Below are 18,833 nucleotides of genomic sequence, written 5' to 3'. Positions count from 1 at the left end.
TATACAAGCACTACGACACACTCTGAGCAACTCTTCAAAATATTGCGGACCGCCCGTGGAATTTATCATGGAGCTGCTATCTATAGCCCTTACATGTAACTATTTTTTTTTTTTTTTTTTTTTTTTTTTTTTTTAATTCTTTATTTTTGTTGTGCATGTGATAGGTAACAATAAACATTTTGTACCGCTGCGCCCCAACAGCTGCAGCGGGGATTGACCAACAGATATTATTAGCATAGTTAAAACAGTTATAACAGTAATTGTCTTGCACAGTTTTTTATATTGTGTGACCTTGTGTGTTGTCGTGTTTCCAGGATGGCTTGTAGAGGTGGTTGCGAGCGTGTGGTATGTGGAAGTGTGGTTTTTAATCTAGATCCGTGTTAGGATTGTGTCGGTCCGGGCCGTTGATATAGCTCTATCTTCTGATAGTGTGTTGTGTAGCTATGGAGGGTGGGTAAATTGGCCCGTCTTAGGTGGCACCCCTGACCTAGGGGGTGGCGGGGGGGGGAGAGTTAGCCTGTGTGGAGCTGAGCACCTGTCCAGTAGTGCCCCTTTACCAGGTTCTATCCGTCGTGGGGTGGTGGGTCTTCCCTGGGGGGCTCATATGTGTGTGGTGCAGTAACATATTTACATATTGTTAGTTAATAATGTTTTGTAACAGTGTCTGGAAGTCTACTTTGCAACTTTGCAGGTAGGTATACAGTCTTTCCAGAGTTCAGGTCCCTGGGTGGGTGGCCGTGCCAGCGTCGGGCACGAACGGGTTTATTCGGGAGGGTTTCCAAGCATGAGGGTTCGCCCGTCTGTCGTCGGTCTCTACATGAGGTGGTAGACCCAGCGCCGTGAGGAAAGTTGGGGCTTCCGAGAGCGATGAGAGTTTGTGTACTGTCCCTTTGTGGTTAACCACCAGTAGCCTGGGTGACATCCAGCGGTATTTAATCCCTGCCGATCTCAGCTTGGTTGTGAGAGGTTGTAAGGATCTTCGCCACTGCAGGGTGGACCTTGTGAGGTCCTGGTAGAAGGTAAGGTTAGCGCCTTCGAAGGTGAGCGGCGTCTTGCCCTGCAGCGCTGACCAGATGGCGATTTTGTCTTGTGAGTGTGAGTATCGCACTATGGCGTCTTGTACTGCCGTCGCTGGGGCCTTGCTGGACTTAGGCAGGCGGTACGTTCCATCTAGAGTGACTTTTTTGGCCTGTGCGGCCGGCAAGATGGTGGCCACCAGGCGCCTCACATAGTGGGGGAGTTCTTCTGGAGTTACCGAGTCCGGTATGCCCCTTATCTTAAGATGGTTTCTTCTGGACCTATCATCCAGTGTGGCTAGATGTATGGAGAGTGCTTGTTGCATGGTTTGTAGGTGGTGGACGGTTTCTTGTGTAGCATTCATGCCTTGTTTGAGGTCAGCAATATCCCCCTCTGTTGTGCTCACTCTGTCATTGACGCTCTGTATATCTGCCTTGATGGCTGCCATGTTAGTTGCCAGTAGGTTTTTTATTTCTCCTACTAAGTTTTGGAAGTCCCTTTGGGTGACTGGGGCTGACCCATCCCCTGTAGTTTGTGTGGTGGGCTCTGTGCAGGGCTGGACTGGCTGTGTATTGGAGTCAGTCTGTGGGGGACTCTCTGGCATTTCCACGGCCCTGTTGTGCCCGGGCGGCGCCATTTTAGGAGCAGGCTGCCGCTGAAGCATGTGCCCGATGTGCTGTGCCCCTGATGGTGTGTGTGGGGGCGATTTTGGGGGTCTGCGTCCCATCCCTGCGGCTGTTGTGGCCTGCCCTGCCAGCCCCTGCTCTCCCGCTGTACCTGGTGTAGTGAAGGCGCCAAACAGAGCCTCCAGGTCCAGGCTCTGGGTAGCGTGGTAGGCCCCGGTCTTCCTCTTTTTCTTTGGCGCTTTGGCCGCTTGGAAGAACGGCATATGTCTTGCCGGGTGCGTGGTCTCGGTGCCCCCGGGTGAGTCGCTTGGTGCTGCGGGTTTTTAGGGGTAGTTTTAGGGGTTTTTCTCCCCGTTTGGCTCGGAGCTACCGCGGCTTGCGTCCGCTCCGTTCAGGCGCAGGCTCCGCCCCCCCTACATGTAACTATTTTAAATTCGAAGAGCACTTTTACCTTCAACTGACGGGCACTTCCATGGGGGCGGCTATGGCACCCTCATATGCCAATGCCTATATGTCAATATACGAAACCCAATCCATTCTGGAAAGATATAGTGAACAGATACTCACATATCATCGCTTCGTGGACGACATTTTCCTAATTTGGACAGGAACTAGCTCTGACCTAGACACCATGGTCTCCGACTTGAATGAAGCCGATTGCCCAGTAAAATTGACGCTATCATCAAGCACCCAAGAGATCCAATTTTTGGACGTCTCCATCTATAAAGACAACGGCAGATTAGGGTACACCTTATATCGTAAGGAAACGGCCAGGAATACGCTACTTCAGTTCAATAGCTACCATCCTCATAAACTGAAAGAATCCCTCCCGATATCACAATACATGCGGGTATTGAGATATAACAGCGACCCAGAGAAACGTGAGCAACAATTGCATGAAATGACGGACAGATTCCAACAGAGAGGATACAATTTAGACATACTAGCTAAGGCGAAAGAGAAAGCCATAAAACGGATGACATCCCCTGCTAACAGGGCCTCTCAAACAACAAAAATGTACCTACCCTTAACGTTACACACAGGAACCACACAGATCCAAAGATCTGTAAATAAATACTGGGGTATTTTACGTTCGGATAAGAATCTGCCACCAATTTTCCAACAGCAACCCACGATTAGTTTAAAAAGAAATAAAAATCTGAGAGACCTATTGGTGAAAAGCGATCCAATCACATGTTACCAAAAATCGAGAGGACCCACCAAAAAAGGTTGCTACAGATGTAGCGGCTGTGTGACATGTAGTCACATGAATAGCAATACCTCATTTGTCCACCCACACAGTGGAATTCGGATCCCCATTACACATTATATCACATGCACCACCGACCATGTGATATACCTCATCACTTGCCCCTGTGGTCTCTCATACGTGGGGAAAACAGATCTCACGCTCAGGGACAGGATTAGAGGCCATAGATCAACCATCAATACGGCATTCAGGGATCAAAAATCGGATAAGCCAGTGGCCAAACACTTTCTTCAAGCCAATCATAGGTTGCCCACTTTACGATTCATTGCCATAGACCATGTTCCACAGAATCCAAGAGGTGGTGACAGATCCAGAGCACTACTCCAACGAGAAACGTATTGGATACATCGACTTGACACAGTTATGCCCAAGGGACTCAATGAATGTATCTCATTCTCTATGTTCTGCTAAACATCACCTGGACGCAAACCATATGTCGTTCCAATAAGAATATGTTTGGTTCTCAGATCATCATCCCGCTTGTTAACCTTCTTAATTATTCGCTATCAGCTAAGATAATATAACATACAATAGTCTTACTAAGTGTTTGCATAATATCACTTATATCATTGTATATTTAGTCTCGACACTCAGGAAATTCTTGCCTTCTTTGTTTTTAATTTGCAATATTTGAGATTGATGTTGCCGTATGTTTTAATTTTTTTTGTTTGGCACTATATGCAGTAGTACACTTTTTGCCTTGTATTTTGCACTATTTAGCACATCTGGCACTTCAGTCTCATGCCTCAGACTGACACTCACTCATTTCTTGAGACCCTCTTACTTAAGATTTATTCGATATTTAGGGTTCTCTTCCTTAGCGATTAGACATCTCACACTCTTTCAGAACACATTGTCTATTCTGGTTGCTAGTATACACGAATATAACATATTGTTGATATGATATCACCTAGCAACGACGTTAATTACGTCGCACGTATTGATGCACGCTATGGAAACCACGTGGGGCGGGCTTCGTGACACTTCCGGGTTCGAATGGGCGGCTACACACACGAGATTGGTGAGTGCACTGTTTTCATGCCTATATATTACATGTTTAGTTCACTTGTAAATTGTTCTTGAAAAAGACCCTGAGGGGTCGAAACGTTGAATCACAGGATTTACATGCTGTTGTAAAACTACTTGAATAATAAATTCACGATTGTTTAGTCCTTCTGAGTGCTCCTCTTCATTGGTGAATATATATATATATATATATATATATATATATATATATATATATATATGAAACAATATTTCTTGGTCTCTACTGTGTACATTTTTGTAAACCTTTATAAACAAACTGGGCATGATAAGGTTTATATTTATATGTTTTTATGAGACTCTTACATTTTTGTTATTGCTGTAAAGTTACACATTGGCATCTGTAGCTCTTGTTTCAGTGGATATTATAATTGACATTATGATATGAAATTGTGAGACACTCCTAATAGTGGAGCAATTACCACAGAAGCCTAAAGAAATAATAGGAACAATCTGCTGGTTTGCCTAAATATTCACTTTTCTAAGTAGTCACTTTTACAAAACCTCTATTTGTTTATCAAACAAAAAGTGTGTTGATTTGATCTGATTTGGTAGTGTGCTACAACTTGCTAAAGAAACAAGGTAAGTGAGCTGTGCATTTTGAAATGAATGTTTTCTTTTAACATAGGTCTGCACCTAAATTAGACATTGATACATAATGCATTAAATAAATTGTGCTCATGGCAACATTTAGCCCAGTGTCTTCCTTAGAACCAGTCACTATACAATGGTAAATTAAAATATTATTGACGTTGATAAAGCTAAAAGAGAAACAAATAGCCCATTGTCATGAAAGAGTTATGTAATTATGGCTGCAAGTGTAGCCTAAATAATAAAACTGATTATCCTAAAGATCAGTAGGAGTCAACATAGCGATTTCTAGCCAGATACAGACACATAATGTTATATCAGAGGGCTATAGCAATGACAGATATGCTTTTTGATTAACTTGGACCTTTAACGTGGAACTTTCCATATCCTGTTTAGGTTCCAAACTCCATAGTGGCAAATGGGTAATACAACTAAAGTACCTCAACAAAAAATGCATTACAGGTAGCAAAGAATGAACATTCTTTTTGTTACTTTTCAACGCCTGCCTACACTTTCTCAGTCCATCATATATGGCTTCAATTCTAAGGAGAAAAATGGCACTAGTACAATAAAACAATTAATAAAATAGCTGAGGGTTACAAACCAACAGCTGCCGTTTCCTGAACAGCTCTGAATTATATTTACTATTAAAAAATTCCAGAGTTTCTCATTGTGTCAGTGTCCGGCACTGATAGAGGTATTGTTAGCATATAAACAATGATATCACAAAAAAAAAAATGCATTTTAAAAAAGTATTCATGTGAATTGCAAATATTTGCTATGGAGTGGTTCACTGAAACAACAATCGGGATTATTGGGAGGGTTGCTGCAATTTGGAGCCTTCAATTCTTTGGGGCCTCGGAGCTCTACACACTCAGTGACCTCCACTTTCCATGGTAGTTTAGCAGAAGAACAATAGAAGGCACAGTCACACTTTTCTCCTAGTTCCCCTTGGTTAATTCTGTTACAATCACCTTGTATTCCACAGTCTCGGTATAACCTCATGCCTTTCCAAATGGGAGCAGACAGGGAGAGCTGTGGCACCAGGTCACAGCTCTCATAAATTCCTTCTATATCACCAAACCCAAGATCTCTCTTCTTTATCTCCTTTCCATTGGAGGTAAGCAACAAGGTAGCAGGTTTGATCTCAGTGGAGGGAGATTGTTTTGTTCCCCAGTAATAAATGAATGAACACCCAGAGGTTATTATCATGAGTTACACAAATTGATATGTCCACAAACATAACAAGGTATTTGATACAGTGTATATATGATTTCCATTGTGCTCAGAGTTCTTTGTAGGATAATGTGTTTTATGGAAAAATACAATGGCATGGGTTATTACCCTGCTAGATGACAATATCCTGATGTTTGGGATAAGAACATATAGCTGAGAGACCAGGTCACTGTTCTATCAAGGAGATGGCTCTTTGGATACATTATTCTGTGCTCCCTGAAATATGTTTCCATGTGTGTCAGGTGTTGTCCCTCAAGGGCATGTGAGGTATGGAACAGGATTCCTGGAAGAAGATTAAAATCTTCATCTTAATGAGTTGGCAGATGAAGAAGTCACTGGGCAGTTGAAGAAATCCTGGCTGATGAGACGAGGATAACCTTCCAGCACACGCACCTGAACCGGGTCAAACTTCCAATAGTATAGTCCACGCAGAAAGTAAGCAAACCCTGCATATAACACACAGAAGTTTAGCTAGCATCCACCCTCATTTTTTTTATTACATTCAACAAATAAAATATTACATGAAAATATGCAAAAAGAAAGTAAGCTTAAAAAACATAAAGATTCTTGCCCTTGAAGTTTTAATGCTGGCACTGCTATAATCTTTAATGGAAGAAGTGATTTTACCTTGCTCATCCTGGAAGACTGCATCAATGCTGGTGGGGACACCTCTCCAATCTGCCATGCTACGTGAGTGCCCACTCTCCACAAGCCGAGTATCTGGGTTGAAACGCCAATACTCATATCCTCTAAACAGGTATGTTTTCCTATTTTTGTCATTTCCCCACACAAATGCAGCCTGAACCCTGGGTACTGAGAGGCCTAAATCCGAAACTTGAAGAGGTCCTGATGCTTGTAGTTTCCCATCGAACACCCAATACTGGGATCCTAAGAATTGGAAGCAACATAAAAAGTTGCTGAAATTAGTTCAAACCAGATGTTAATGTTTAACATGTTAATAATCAAGTCAATAAACATTTCTGCTATGGCATTATTTTTGCATTATATCTGAAAATACAATTTCAGTATTCACTAAAGGTAATCTGAAGTGAAATTAGGATATTAACCACTAATTTGCAAATACAATTTAGAACAGTTTTCTGACAAGTAAAAAAAAAAAAAAGTACAAATTTAATTGCCAAAAACATTCTCATGAATTTGCACAAGTTATAGAACAGGTCTAAAACATTTACATTGGCCGGTGGCAGGGCCTGGCTGTTCAGCTGCACAAATGTCACATTCAGCAGCTCCAGCCTGAGCATTTACAATCTGTCCAATCTGTGTAATTGGAAAGCTGGCACAAACTGATGCTGGACAGAGACTGCTGTAGCACGTCTTGTGGCACAAGATGATTCCTTCATTTTAGAGTTACCAACTAAAAACATGAAATGTTGGACCAGAGGTCTAACACACCATGAGTAGCCTAGATATTCAATGGGATGGGCATCTTCTGGATAGGCATTGTGCATGCTGGACCCTAGAAAAGGGTCTGCCACCACCGGATGGTGAGGGTGCTGTGGGGTGCTGCCCTGCCTCCCCCACAACAAGCACTCATTTGGGACCAGAGTCACTTTCGCACCAGGCCTAGGTGTGAGGGCCTGAAGCTGTCTGTCCGCTATGCTGTGAGCCCTCCTTTTTGGGGGAAGTTGGTGCCCTTGACGAACCAGTGGTCATTTGACTTGATGGAGCCTAAACTAGTAAAGAGGCCAGTATAGCGTGAACTGCAGTGGAGGCTCTGTGGGTCTCCTGGATGATGATCAAGCAGATGGCTGGAGTGAGGAGACTTTGGCCTATGAATTCTTATGAAAGGGGGGTCATGGACTATTATGGCTTCATGACATCAGCTATGCCGCTCGGCTGCCTGGGAAGTCTATGAGAAACTTAACAAAACCTGTAAGAATACAATTAAGCAAGAATCATAGAGTGGGGGGCAGGTGCGGGGCCTGTTGTGGTAGTGACTAAAAATATGTATTATAAGGCACTTAAAAATGTGTTCTAGTGGTAAAAAAAACTTTTTAGTGATTTTAATTAGCTGCTCTTACTCCTTCAAGTTACGAGTTGGTGCCTATCTGCACGGGTTGTGGTGGTCCCCTGGACTGTGGACTCAGTGCCCGGCCTAGCTAATTCTTGAAGGTGGGGGTCTCAATTTTTCAGTTTGTATGTTCTCAGGTGGGATTATGTTGGTTCCTCCGCCTTATGTGTGTGTTTTTGTGGTTATTATTTTTAAAATTGTATATAGTACCCCGGATGTTGGCTTGGAGCCTGTGCACTGCATTCATCCTGGGGTGCACACATTTTTGATAAGTCATGTCCTAATTCCACATATCTATTTCCTGCTATTTGGGTTTCCTATATTATTTCTGTGCATTACTTCCAGAGGCGTAACTAGAAACCACGGGGCCCCGGTGCGAAGATTGCCCTGGGCCCCCGCCCATACTCTACCCCCTGCCACACACCCCATACATCTACCCTCCCCCTCCCATACATTGCCCCCCCACACATGCAGACACAGACATAGACACACACATAGAGACACACATACACACACATACAAACACAGATACACAACAGCACATACACACAGATATACACAACTTAACACAAACTGACACACACACAAATACACACACTGGCAGATACACACAGGCACACAGATACACACACTGACACACAGATACACACACACACACAGAGATACACACTGTGTGTTTCTGTGTGTGTATCTGTGTCAGTGTGTATCTTTGTACCAGTGTGCTTATGCGTGTATGTGTCAGTGTGTATCTGTCAATGTGTGTTTCTGTGTGCTAGTGTGTATCTGTGTGTCAAGTTGTGTATGTCTGTGTGTATGTGCTAGTGTGTATCTGTGTTTGTATGTGCCAGTCTGTGTATATGTGTTAAGGTGTGGGTATCTGTGTTTGTTTATTCCAGTGTGTGTATCTGTGTGTTAAGGTGTGTGTGTGTGTCAGTGTGTGTGTCTGTGTATGTGTTTGTGTGTATATGACTGTGTATGTGTCGGTGTGTTTCTGTTTGTTAATGTGTAAATATGTATGTGGCAATACATGTACAGACATCCCAGCAATTAAACACCAACACAACACACACTCCTGTAAACACAGACATGACATAAAAAGACACCCCTGAACTCTAACTCCAAAATTATATACAAACAGTCAAACACTCAAACACCAATGCTACCCACAAATGTAGATCCACGTTTAAAATCCAACACTACATCCAAATACACCTCTGCACGCAAATGCTAACATTCCATACAAACACATCCCTGTATTAAAACGATAAAATTACATACAAAGTTCCCCAGTGGAACTGAAACGTTGACTGTTGGAATAAAGAAATAACATTTCACTTTGGATTAATCCTGGGAGTGCTGATTTTTCTTCGTCTGTATCTATTCAGTGCAATCAAGCACCGGGTCCATGTTGATGTGAGTTGGAGTGCAAGGCTTTCTTTCTTTTTTTTATATATATATATATATATATATATATATATATAGTAAAAAAATAAGACATTATACTCTGCTAGTTGAAAGGTTAACGCAACTGCGCAAAAGGGATGTTGATACACTATGTCAAAGGGTTCCATGGGAAAAATTAATTGGGAACCCCTGGCCTAGAAAATAGGGACATTATGATAGAAAAGAGGGACAGAGGTATTTGTACTCAAAATAGGGACTGTCCCTCCTAAATAGAAACAGTTGTAAAGTATGAAATAGTTTATCATTGAATAACGGACCCACAACAGCACAGCAAGACAGTTTAAAAATGTAAAATATAATATAAAGCAAGCTTAGGTTTTAGTTTCTATATATAAACCATATCTGTACATTTCTATTCATTATGTGTAGATTAATCATGGTATATTCCATGACTGAATTCCTGTGTGTAACCTCAATGTGAACTTGAACTATCTTGCATGTTCTTTTTCCCTGCTGTTCTTTATGAAATAAAGGGCCCTGGGGTGTACTGCCTTATGGGGCAGATGAACTATGGGAGCTAACGCTGCTGGGACTTGGCAGCAATATCTATATAGTTTTACCCTCTGGGAGAATGTTACACACATAGGCACCATAGTGCAGACAAACAAAACAGACTTAAGAATGCAAGGTGATCCCACAGGCATAGGCGTGCGCACGGGGTGTGCCGGGTGTGCCTGGGCACACCCTAATCACACCTCCGTGCTGCACTACCTCTGGGCAGACTGACATGTCGGGTCCTCGGTCTATGACCGAGGACCCGACACAGGAGGGGGCCCGGCGGCTTGCCCACAATGCCGCCGGGTGCGAGGCCCCTCCTGTCCGTCTGCCCTGATGGAGATCCAGCCTCAGTCTGCAGCTCCGCCGGGAGTGAGCTGCAGACTGAAGTGTCTCGCGATCTCCAGCCTATCAGAGCGTTGACTGGAGATCGCGAGACTCACCATGTGGTCTGCAGCTCACTCCCGGCGGAGCTGCAGACTGAAGAGAGAGGGCGCCCACTGGACCACCAGGGCAGGTATTTAAACCCCCTCTGCCCCCTGTCACTCACTGCCCCCCCACCCTGCCTCTGCCCCCATACCCCCCATAACCCCTGTCCCTAGCCCCCTAACCCCTGTCACTACCCATCTACCCCTCTAACCCCTGTCACTACCCCTCTAACCCCCTAACCCCTGTCACTACCCCTCTAACCCTTGTCACTACCTCCCTAACCCCTGTCACTACCCCTCTACCCCCAAACCCCTGTCACTACCCCTCTAACCCCCTAACCCCTGCCACTACCCCCCTAACCCCTGTCACTACCCCTCTAACCCCCTAACCCCTGTCACTACCCCCCTAACCCCTGTCACTACCCCTCTAACCCCTGTCACTACCCCCCTAACCCCTGTCACTACCCCTCTAACCCCCTAACCCTTGTCACTACCCCCCTAACCCCTGTCACTACCCCCCTAACCTCTGTCACTACCCCTCTAACCCCCTAACCCTTGTCACTACCCCCTAACCCCTGTCACTACCCCCCTAACCCCTGTCACTACCCCTCTACCCCCCCAAACCGCTGCCACTACCCCTCTAACCCCTGTCACTACCCCCCTAACCCCTGTCACTACCCTATAACCCCTGTCACTACCCCTCTAACCCCTGTCATTACCCCCCTAACCCCCTAACCCTTGTCACTACCCCCCTAACCCCTGTCACTACCCCCCTAACCCCGGTCACTACCCCTCTAACCCCCTAACCCTTGTCACTACCCCCCTAACCCCTGTCACTACCCCTCTAACCCCTAACCCCTGTCACTACCCCTCTAACCCCTGTCACTGCCCCCCTAACCCATGTCACTGCCTCTCCACCCCCCAACCCCTGTCACTGCCCCTCTACCCCCTAACCCCTGTCACTGCCCCTCTACCTCCCTAACCCATGTCACTGCCTCTCCACCCCTTAACCCCTGTTACTGCCCTTCCACTCCCCCACCCCCTGTCACTGCCCCTCTACCCCAACCCCTGTCACTACCCCTCTATCCCCCTAACCCCTGTCACTACCCCTCTATCCCCCTAACCTGTTACTACCCCTCTACCCCCTAACCCCTGTCACTAACCGTCTACCCCCGCTACCTCCTGTCACTACCCCTCCACCCCCCTACCTCCTGTCCCTCTACCCCCCAACCCCTGTCGCTGCCCCTCCACCCTCCTAACCCCTGTCGCCCACACAGTGCACACCTCACAATCATACACACTGTACCCCACACACACTGAATCCCTCACAATTACACAAACTGTACCCCTCGCAATCACACACACTTCACCCCTTACACGCTGGACTGCTCACAATCACACACACACTGCACCGCTCACAATCACACACACACTGCACCTACGTATATTTGTATTTGTATATATATATATATATATATATATGTATATATATATATATATGTGTGTGTGTATGTATGTATGTATATGTATGTGTGTGTATGTGTATATAAAAATACATATACACGCGGCGTGTGTGTTTGTGCTTTAGGGTGCACACCCTAATGCAACAGGCTGCGCACCCCTATGCCCACAGGCCTGCCCTAGCTTGCACTGTTACATTGAGGCTGTGGGTAAGAATTCTCCACCATATATACTGCCAGGCACCCTAACTCTAAAAGAGTTTTTTTCGTCAGTGGTGAACTGAGAACAAGCTTGCACATTTCAGACTAAAATAGCTGATAGAAAAAATTAAATATAAAATTATCTAATCCAGTTATTTTTATAGCTGTGTGATTTTGTCCTAAAATTTGCCATTCACTTTAATTCCCTGTAATTCATGGTTTAGTTAGTAAATATCACAGTGCTTTGAGTGTAAAATACTATAAATCCGCTCTTGCAACGTCAGCCATTTTCTCAGTACGTTTTCTTCTTACCGTAAAAGAACCAGATATTTCCCACAGAATCTTCAAATGCAGCATCGACAGCTTCAGGGATCCCTTTCCAGTGTCGAGAGGCCAGTGCGGGATACCCGGTCTGCAATTTCCCACCACGCAGGCGCCACACATAACCAGACTTGAAGAAAAACAACTCTCCACGGATCGTGGACACTGCATCAAAATCCGTAGAACATGCGTCCGGCTAGGAGGATTGAAGAGAGGGGTAACTGCTACACAGATAAGTATCAACTGACAGGTTTTTTTATTTGCTAATTCTACGTTTTAGATTTAATTGTAATAAATTGTATCCTGTGGTTTATAATAAATTACATAACTAAGGCAAAAATAACCAAACTGGGACTAGAGGTGAGCTGGAGACTTTTTTCCAAACCAGCTACCATATTTTTCATAATATAACACGCAATATTTTGCAATAAAATTTGGGGTAAAAACTGTCTCTGTCCTATATTCCAAATGCATTCCATATTCTGAGTGTGTGCATGTGTGTATGTATATATATTTTTTTATTTATACACACAGTGAGCCTTGAGATATATAGAGCAGCACAATTGAACATTATTTAGTCTCCTGAGTGCTCTCTTTCAAGTAAATTGTAAATTTGGCTATCTTCAGATCAAAGATCTCACACACCGAGCCAGTACACTCTTCTGATGCTAGAGGGAGCCAAGTAGACACTAGTCTGCACCTACACTAGGCGCAGGCTGAAAGTATTCCTTTGGTAAACCAAGAGCAGTCTGCACTAGCGGAGATGCAAGCTAGAGTCCCTCGCCACTGAAGCACCAGGAATTGGCAAGTCACCCTTCCCTGGCCCAAGGTAAGAGGCTGGAGGGGGGATTAAATTTAAACAATCCTACAAACACATGCATGGACCGTCATGCAATAAAATTACCATTACCTATACCCATTTAAAGCTAGAGCCAGTATACACAAACCTGCTACATGCCCTGTGTACAAACACACTACATATGCTAGACACATAGGCAGATGTTTACTGTAAATACAGCACTGGTTGTTTTATTTTTTTTCAATTCAAAATTTCTAGTTATAATATATGGGTATATAATATATGGGAATTTTGTATTTAAGTCACTAAAATTCAGAGTTTAGTGAATAAATCCTTATGTGCAATGTTGTTTACTTTTAAAGGGACAGCAATGCTTCGTTTTAGTTTCATTTATGTGAAAGACAATATTTAGAGATTTTGAAACATATTTATAAAAATACTGTACCTAATCTCACTTTTAAAAATGAATATAGTCTACCATTATTGTAGTCTCATCTTTGTGTTATCTGTACACAACTATCTTAGGGATTTAATCTTATCTGAATTTTGATTGACTAAAAATACCAAGAGGCGGGAGCGGGGCCTGACTGCCATGGAGGGAAGATGTGCCTCACTAGAGCTCACTATGAAAATCGGAAAAAAGGCTAAAAAGGCACTCTTTAACTCACCACATGAGACCCCAAGTGACTTACCACCTCCAAGTCCCCACGGTGAACCGGTAAAGCGGCCCGTGAGCGGACGATGGACAGCAGAATATACCCACGAGGGCATGCGGCCTGGTATGTGCTGGGCGGGAGAGGCAGCCGACCTCCCAACCTGGAGCCATCCAGAGACTAAACAGTGCTTACGCCGAAGAGAATGGTCAGAGAGATGAAAGGCCCACCCACAATGGCGGAGACCACGTGTTTCCCAGGCAATCAGGGGGCCAGGCTCGTCTCTGGGTCCAATCTGGACCGCAACTTCATCGACTTCTGGCTGAAACTCGAACAAGTACTGCAACTAAACAACACTCGTCCACCCAGCTCAAACCATCCACCTCGACAGTCACCCCCGGATCCTCAACGGCGTGGAGCTGTGCCGGCAAAACACACGACAACAACAAAAATGGCGGCGGAAAGGAAAGCGTGTGCCTCACCCACAGAGAACAACCCCACGAAGGACACCGCGGAAATCAAGCAAGGGCCCGCTCCGGGCACCCGCAGCCACAGGGACGACCCCACGAGGGCACCAAGGTACCAACTGCCCCCATCCACTCCCGATCACTTACCGCACCCAAGGGGAGATCCACGGGCATCCACAGCAGGGAATGACTCTGCCCCAACGAGGCATTGGGTGAATCAGCTAGGAAGCACTGCAAGTCGAGTTTCCGGGGCCGGGAGACCGAATAGGTCACATGGCGCTGCACTGAGGGAACGATCTTACTAAAGCCGACCAGGCCAAAGAGGGACTCATTCCTGGGGGACCCGAGGGGACTTATTGTATTACCGTGCCCCACACTAGACACACGCAAGTTTGGCCTGCTTACTTAATTTTCACTTTTTGTATTAATAGTTTGGCCAAGCAAGCAACGTGGCATAGTGCTGCACAAACCAACAGCTAGACTACGGACAAGGTAAAGGCTACACATGAGCAGAGAGTAGAAAATAACATTGGTAAACCAGTCTGTTAATGACACACGGATATACAGAGAGCTCAGGGTCCTACGATGCAAAAGGTCACACTGCAGGCATTACTACACGATTAAAACACCCTGACAAGCTACTCAAGACCACTCTATTACTCACTCACAGACCCATGCACTCTAACACTGCTCAACAAGATACATTTAAACCTGTTATATGCTTAAGCTTGTTTAACCATTACAATGATCTTGAATTGTATGAGCCTACCTAAACCTTACCAAATTGCTCCATCAGTCTGTCTCACCTATGCTGGACTTATTATAAAAAAAATGTGCAAGATCTAACATATACCCTACTGTTTCAAATGTTACTGAAAAGCATGAGGAATGCCATCGGGGTACCACATGCTCGCTTGTAATATTTCATGCACTGCAAAAATAAAAAATTTAAACTTTTTTTAAAAATACCAAGATGCAAAATCAGAATAATTAAAAATAATTCATATGGATTAAGGAAAATTAATAAATGGACACAAAATGTGGAAAGCTCCTAGCTGGCTACGCAAGTATGTATAATAAAAGAGGAAGTTCAGAGTAAGGTAGTTATTATTGATTACAGTTAAATTTAATGTTTAATGTCTCATAAGTATGAGTTTTGGTATAAATATAACATAAAAGGAACATAGATACATAATAAGCAAAAATCACTGTTTAGATATACCCCCAATAAAAACATTTACTCATGCAATTTTTTTATTGCGGGTTTATCTAAAAGCAGCTCACAGAAGGTGAAGCTCTCATGCCTAAAGCCTTTGCAAGTCTTGCCCTTCGAACCCCGCCCAGACTTTCTGTGGCTGTCCATTCACAGACTTTCAAATAGTTCAATGACACATCTTTACAAGGCAGGTGCTCTGAGCCATTGCTGCTTCTTGAGTTTATCTCCACTGACCTAATCAAACCAAGTAACAAGACAAGTCGTCTGATTAATAGCCAGGGGTTGCAACAAGGTTAATTTATAAAAGCGCAAATCTATTGAATTGTGAACTTTTTGTAAAATTAAAAGAGGACACACTCTTCATACATAAATCACTTTAGCAAGCTAAAGTGCTCTAGGGGTCTGGAGTATCCCCTTAAAAGTGAAATTTTACGGGGGGGCGTGGCTAGCTGCCGAGGTGAATAGACTCATGGAGTGAGAGCTCCCGGTCCTATATGACCCGATAGCCTGTATAAACGCTGAAAACTCGGCCCTCCTGCTTGCAAAGTCACCGGTGAAACAAACGAAAATAACGGACCCGATCCACCACGCTAAGAAAGGCCTACTCAAGATGGCGACGAAGGCCTGGCGCTTTCACAAATCTCATGGTCACTGAGAAAAGGCTGTATGTCATGCTGCAGGAATTCAGAGTTACCTTCCAATCTGATCTCAAGTGAGTGACCAGCGAAATAAAAAGAGAGATATCGGATCTTGGTGACAGGACCAACCGCCTTGAGGCTCACACAGAAGAACTATGCACGGCGCACAACAAAGTGGCTGATACAGTGCAAACCCTGGCTGATGAGCACCAGCTGATGAAAAAATTGGGCAGACTATATGGGCCGAATGGTTCTTATCTGCCGTCAAATTCAATGTTTCTGTGTTTCTAGGAACTTAAACGTAAGCTGGCGGATCTCTAGGACCGCTTAAGGAGGAACAATGTCAACAACGTCCGCTCCTGAGTTATCCTGGACAATGTGGCTGCCGATGCACTATTTTGATATATCATAGGGCTCTGCAAATGCCTGTTGCCGAATATCGCAGTGGCTGAGCGGCTCATGGATAGGGCCCACTGCTCACCCAGGCCCCCAAGATTCACCCAAGATATTCCAAGGGTCGCGGTAGTGCGATTCCACTATTTTAAAACAAATGATGCACTGCTCTTCGCAGCGCGGGATCTCCCCAAGCTGCCATATTTATACAATGACATCTAGCTATTTGCTGACTTATCAGCACTGACGATGAACCGCCGGAGAGAATTCAACACAGTAAGAAAGACGCTGAGAAACCAACAGTATCGCTGGGGCTACCCGACGAACACCCTTTTATGGAGAAATGGTAGGAACCACACCGTCAACGTACCAGAGGATGGCATGTGTCTCCTCAGAGATTGGGGACTGTTTCATCCACGAGCGTCTGCAGCACCAGCTACCACATCACGGAAACGCCCCAAGGAGAATGGCAGATGGCAGGATCGCTCAACAAGGCCAAAAGAAAAATCACACACGAGCTGCAGTCGATTGCCTACTACTAATTTAGCCCAGCATCTTAGCCCTATACCAGCAACCATCGGCCAAGGTATTTAGCACGTGCTTCCTATCCATGTCGTTTCGCATACACAATGGCACTCGTCAAGAGTGCCCATTATCTCCGCTAATTTTTATTTCATGTCTTGAACCCCTGACACATCTCATAAACCAGTGCACACACATCAAAGGCTTGAATACCCCAGGTGGCACCAAAAAGTTGTCTAGCTTAGCTGACAATATCCTCCTATTTATAACAGACTTGTTTGCTTTCATTCCCAAATTGTTAGATCTCTTAAAAGCATACAGCAGGGTGTCCTATTACAAAAACAACACCTCTAAAACCCAAGCACAGCCTATCAACCTCGCGCAAACCACAGCTTCGCAGCTGGCGCAAACATACACCTTTGACTGGTGTAAAAAAATCTCTATCCTACTTAGGAATACAACTGACGAAATCCCTTCATAATATCACGCATGAGAACCATCATCCTTTGATAAACAAAATTAAAACGTCCCTAGAGAAATGGGCTGATCTGGAGGTATCTTGGTTGGGTCACATCAGCTCTATAAAAATGATGGTGCTGCCACATATCCTCTATCTCTTTCGTACCCTGCCCATAGCGCTTAAACAATTCCAATCCACCATAAATGCGCATGTCTGGAAGAGGAAACCCCCTTGAGTGGTGTACTGCAAACTGCTGCTCCCTAACTCGATGGGGGGGTTCAGGCCTATCCGGCACCCAAACGAAATCACCTATTCACTTTGGGCACACACGCTCCTCCAGTCACCTGGTTTACCCATACTGCAGTGTTCACAGTTTCTACTGCAGTCCTGGAAATCCTGGAGCCCACACGTCCTAAACACAACATCTCTCCTAAGATCTGCACTGCTAGAACAATAATGGCACTCTCCCCTGATCTGCCAGTAACATCATGGATAAATAAGGGCATGCATAGGGTGAACGACGTCCTAGAGGGTGACACGATAGGGAATGTTTTTATCTTACAAAATCAATACTCCCTACCATCAAGGGATATGTTTCTTTACCCTAGAGTTAAAAATATTTTATTGTCAACTGTACATAGCGAACTGTACATAGCGAACAAAAAAATTAGAAAAGCAACAAATTGCTTTCAACTGTCACACCATGTAAAGGAATTGTGCACTGGAGCCACAGCGGATATTACATTATGTTAGGAAATTTTGTGTTATTAGACATTGCCAATGGTATTCCGCTTATTTACAACTGTATAGCCTAAAACTGATGTATGTTCAGTGAAGCGGAGAGGTAGTATAATCCACAATATCTCCGCTGGTAGACAGGAACAGCATAAAATAATCCAGGCAAAATAAGTACAGCATACAATAATCCCGGTAGCGTTGCATAAATCCTTCCCTCCCAAGTACTAGACAACACATAGGCTGGGAGTCAACTGAGCTTTTTTTTTGTCAATCTTTCTTTTATTAGAGGCAAACAAGATGGGATACATAAGAGAAATTGGGGAAAGCGGTCAAATGAGTTACAGTATAGGGTCAGTACAGCAAGATTAAATGACATTTCCTGAATTGCGGTGCCTCAATTTTTAAATATTTTTCTGTCGTTAAAACCGTAGTTAGAAAATACAGGCTAAGGATCATAAGATCCGGTAGGTAACATGCTAACATATTAGAGGTCCTACAGTTGGTTTTACATGCGTAGACGAGAAGCTCACAGTTTAAAGCAACAGCGGTGGAGCATTAGGATAATTGTTATAAGTATCGATCAGGGAATTTAAATGCAGGCTATGGATCAGACGATCCGGTTAGGAACCTGCTAAAATATTAGAGGTCATACAGTTGGTTTCACAGCTTGGACCCTGCTGTTAGGTACAGGGGGCACATTACAGATTGCTATGGGCATCTGAGACAGTGTTATCAAGGCATATTAGGTAGGCAGACATTAAC

At 44.3% G+C, this 18,833-nt stretch overlaps 1 protein-coding gene across 1 annotated transcript in view; it reads right to left on the bottom strand.

Moving 5' to 3' along the window:
- Positions 1-4,702: 4,702 nt before the first annotated feature.
- The window catches only part of MMP11 (matrix metallopeptidase 11), a 45,358-nt gene continuing 31,227 nt past the window's right edge, over positions 4,703-18,833 (bottom strand). The window contains exons 6-8 of the mRNA XM_063454491.1: positions 12,177-12,381; positions 6,412-6,672; positions 4,703-6,230 (exon numbers count right to left, since the gene is read on the bottom strand). Of these exons, the coding sequence (XP_063310561.1) occupies positions 6,088-6,230; positions 6,412-6,672; positions 12,177-12,381 (609 nt within the window). The 3' untranslated portion in view covers positions 4,703-6,087. The remainder of the gene's footprint in view (positions 6,231-6,411; positions 6,673-12,176; positions 12,382-18,833) is intronic.

This window comes from Pelobates fuscus, chromosome 5 (genome assembly GCF_036172605.1).
Source record: "Pelobates fuscus isolate aPelFus1 chromosome 5, aPelFus1.pri, whole genome shotgun sequence".
NCBI classification, from domain to species: Eukaryota; Metazoa; Chordata; class Amphibia; order Anura; family Pelobatidae; genus Pelobates; species Pelobates fuscus.
The sequence above is the reverse complement of the archived record's forward strand: the minus strand, read 5'-3'. Positions and strand labels throughout refer to the sequence as shown.